This window comes from Gavialis gangeticus, unplaced genomic scaffold, assembly GCF_001723915.1.
Source record: "Gavialis gangeticus isolate Ggan-Ray unplaced genomic scaffold, GavGan_comp1, whole genome shotgun sequence".
In the NCBI taxonomy this organism is placed as follows: Eukaryota; Metazoa; Chordata; order Crocodylia; family Gavialidae; genus Gavialis; species Gavialis gangeticus.
Window position 1 is genome coordinate 25,344,337 of NW_017729033.1, and position 4,211 is coordinate 25,348,547.

A 4,211-nucleotide genomic window follows, 5' to 3' on the forward strand; every position below is an offset into this window, starting at 1 on the left:
CTGAAGAATCTGCTTTTGACTGAAGGGTTACCCTTAAATCTCTACATTGATGGCCAAATGAGGACTAGAACAAGAAAATATATTTAGAAACCTACCAGGAGTTTAGATATGAAATAATAAGGCAACTATGAAAAGCAACAAGGTAAGGAAATGGAGGCTTAATAGTAGAGGTGTGGTGATACATCAGTCGCATATCAAACTGGCACCTGTAACAGGAAAATTAACATTATTGGCAATCGGCTTCTTTTAGCCAATAACCTCACTGATAAATGTTGTGTGCATGCACGCAGTCAGGTGTGCAGCCCAGCAGCGTGGAGAGCAGTGCCCTACCAATAAATTTTGGGGGAGGGAAGAAGTGTGGAGGGGGTGCAGATTGAGGCCTCCACATGAGGGAGGGAGTGGGGCAGGCGCTGCCCAGCCAATGCAGTGAATGCAACCCCAGGGTGGGGTGCAGGGCAAAGCCGCAGGCAACTCATCCTGGAGGTGTGGGGTGGTGAATGGCTCCCCGCCGCTGCATGCATTCCCGGGGGAGGCATGGGAGGCATGTTCCCCACACAATTTGTGCAGGGGGCGAAGGCAGCCTGCCTTCCTGCAGGCTTGGGGCTATGGGCTGCGCTAGCCTCTTCCCAGTAGTGGGGGCTGGACTGCGGCTGCACTTGGGGAGGGTGAGAGTTGGGCAGGCTCAGCTGCTCGGTGCAGGTGACAACAGCACTGGGAAGGGTGTCTACAGGGGAGCTACAGGGAATTTTAGGGTGACCATAGCCCCCCCAACCCTCCCTAGCACAGTCCGTGCTCAAGGCACTCACTCTGCTGTTTTTCCCTAGAGAGCGCTGCGCTGGCTCTACTGCCCACCCCACAGCAGGGGGCTCCCAAGAGAAAAGCAACAGAGCAAGTGTCCTCAGCAGGGTGGGCTTGGGAGGCTATGGCCACCCCAAAATTCCCCATAGCTTCCCCTCCCAGCATCACCCCCCATCCCATGCAGCTGAGTCTGCCCTGCCCTGCCTGCCCTGAGTGTAGCCCTGCCCAGTGACCCCAAACTGGGCAGCACCTGCCCCTGCCCCACGCTCTCCCTCACCGTGGGGGCCTTGATCTACACCCCCCATACCTCTTCCCTCCCCCATGCCCCCTCCCCCCAACTTACTGACAGGGCACTGCTTTCCACGCTGCTGGGCTGCATTCCTGTAAATCAGCTGTCAGGTTGGTATCAGGCAATATGGATGGTTAATAATCGGCTAGTGTTTTTGGCCAAGAAAATCTTTATTGGTGCACCCCTGCTTAAAAGTGTTTCTCGGATAGGTTGACTTATTTAGTGCAGCTGGGATTTAATTTTGAGAAATTACCAGATACATCTTTCAAAGTGGTGCAGCCACTTAGCACTTCACGAGTCAGCAGCTCTCAAATGCAGTCACATTTTCCATGCACATTTCTATATATATTTTTCTAGTACATTTCAATTTTTAAGTTCTGCCTTATGGCTTTTTTAGATTTTATTAGTATATTAAACTTCGTGAACAAACTACTCTTGTGACAGGAAGCCTAACTGAGCTACAGAGGAAAATGAACATGATTCCTTAATTGTTTCACCTCTTTGGTTTTACATTTCTATTGTCATTTTTTTCCCCTATCAAGAATGGAATCTTCTGTACTTTGGAAAATGATCCACTCTTCTCTCGTCACCATGGAGAAGATATAACCCAAGAGAAACTTCGTGAGCTGACATTCCTGCGTTGCAAGAAGCTCTTTGAATATGAGTTTGTAAATATGGAAGATCTCATAGTGAATCCATTAAAACTTATGATACTGTTACAGTGCCTTGGGATGTATGATTGGTCTGTCGGTCTCAAATACCTCTTAAATCACCAAGTAAGTATAGCTCATAAAAAGTTTTTTAAATAGCTAAACTCAAGTAATTTGCAGCTTCAATGCCTTTCTACTGATTATTTTTTCCCTTTGAGGAAGACTTTCTAAAAATGTGATGTCTTCACACACATTTTCTCTTTAAATAAGGAACCTGAGTCAAACTGTTTAAAAGTGCCAGATTGGATAGCCTTAGGGTGAGATGACGATTCCTTTGAAATCAATGAGAGTTTTGCCATTGACTTAATGAGGCCAGGATGTAATTCCTAAAGAATACTATAATTGCAGCATTGCCTTGGTAATGCAAGCCTCCCTTTATTAGCTTGCCAGTGTAACTTAGCTTCCTCTTGGATGGACTATAGATGTGTGTGAGAGGAAAAATAATCTCTATGTTCTATGAGAATATGGTTTAAAATCCACGGAAGCCCCTAGAAAGATTCTTCTTGATTTCTGTGAGCCTTAGATGTGACTTTCAGTGATTTGCCCTTCATTTGAAGCAGAAGGCTAATTAATAGAGCAGATTAAATACCATTGGCCATATCTTACTATTTCCATTAAATGATATACTTGAAATTGTTTTGTCTGATATTTGGTGAGCACTACTGCTCAGTACCAATTGTGTTGGGGCTGGTGGTTTTGTAAATACCAGGCAAACAGAGACTAAAATGAGACCACCAACTCTTTTCTAATTAGAACACCACTAGAAGGGAAAAGCCTTCTGGGGAGATACTAATTTGGCTTGAGTTTGAACCACCCACTCTTATGTTCAGACCTACTCGTCTAAAAACTTGCTGGGTGCGAGGAGTTTATAAACTTTCAAAAGTTTGGAGCCCCCTGAAAGGGCTTTGGTTTCCTGAACTGCAGGTACAAGTGGAAAATGAGCATACCTAAAGCACTTATGCATGAGAGTGTAACTAGGGTCCAGCAAGTTAAGGCTGCCCGAAACTGAGCCTATCATAGATTTCATAGACATTGGGGCTGGAGGGGACCTCGGAAGATCATTGGGTCCAGTCCCCTGGCCAAGGAGCAGTAAGTCAGCTGGGATCACTCCATTATGAGGGGTGTAGTATTGACTGATTTAGTGCTTGCATGACACAGAAAAAAAGCCAATGAATTTTCTCTGAGTGACAGTCACTCCAGTTCAGAGAAGCCAGGGCCAGAATCATTCATCATTTAATCCCTTAAAAGTACAGTTTAAAAATGACTTAAGTGTTGCATAAGCCCCTGCCGGGGTAGCCATCGCCCATAAAGTTTCTTTTTCCCAGCTAAGCTCTCTTTCCAGTGTTGGTACATAATTTCACTATCAGTTCCTTCATCTTCTATTTTCAGAATTTCAAGAATATGATTGAAAGTGCTGGATCTGAGAGGCATAAGGAATTGGTGAGACAAGTCGATAATATGGAGGTAATTTTTTGTGTAACTTTCCAAAGCTGTGTTTTATATGGTTTATTGGGCTAACTATCTCTCTTCATCTTTTCTGGTCTCTCTGAATACTCCCTTCAACATGTTCAGTCTCTTTCCCTCATCTTTCTTGTAGAAAAACATTGCTGTTCTTCCACTCTTAGACTTGGATCTGGATACACCATCTTGAATATGCCAACTTCTTATTATCCTTGCAGGTCTGACTGGGTCCCTGTCTACAGTTTAGTTTGCCATTACAACCACAGCAAACCACGCTGTCATTAGAGATGCAGCTTATAAGAAAGAGTTCTTTTGTTAGTGTAGCATAAACCACCTCCCTGAACAAAATAAGCTATATTAGCAAAAAGGCATTTGTGCCAATAAAAGCATCTGTAATAGGATTTCTGACAGTATAGCTGTTAGAGATACATGTGTATTTTGTGTTGTTTCTTTTTCTTTTTACATTCCTAACTAACAAAACTATACTAGCAAAATTCTCAAGTGTAAACTAAGTCTGAATCTTGGACACTGACATTTTTTCATGGGTAGGGGTCTACCCAGTTTGAGTAGGCAGGCAGCTGATTTCATGGGGAGATTGTTGGGCCAGCCACCACTTTCATGGGCTGATTGCAGCAGGGCCCTCAAGTCTGTGATTGATCAAGGCAGTCCTGACCCTCCCCACAGACTGGCAGATGGCCTGAAATCGCAGCTTAATTACTCTGATTAAACCTGTGGAAGCCATTAATCCATGCATTAATTCTGTCATCTTGGGCCATCTCCAATTTAAGCATTCAGTTAAACTGTACGTGCATCTCAGGGCAGACAGCAGGGAAGGGGCTGGGGGCAGCGCAGCCCCAGTCCTGGCCCCTTCGCTGCCATGTACTCAACCAGGTGTAGGACCTGCTCAGGTAAGAGCTCAGGTATATATCAAGGGACCAGTTGTCTCTCAGGAA

At 44.8% G+C, this 4,211-nt stretch overlaps 1 protein-coding gene across 2 annotated transcripts in view; it reads left to right on the forward strand.

Moving 5' to 3' along the window:
- The window catches only part of ACOX3 (acyl-CoA oxidase 3, pristanoyl), a 103,088-nt gene that overhangs the window by 8,586 nt on the left and 90,291 nt on the right, over positions 1-4,211 (forward strand). For both annotated transcript variants that reach the window (XM_019526030.1, XM_019526029.1), the window contains exons 3-4: positions 1,630-1,863; positions 3,187-3,261. In XM_019526030.1, coding sequence (XP_019381575.1) covers positions 1,630-1,863; positions 3,187-3,261 — 309 coding nt within the window. The remainder of the gene's footprint in view (positions 1-1,629; positions 1,864-3,186; positions 3,262-4,211) is intronic.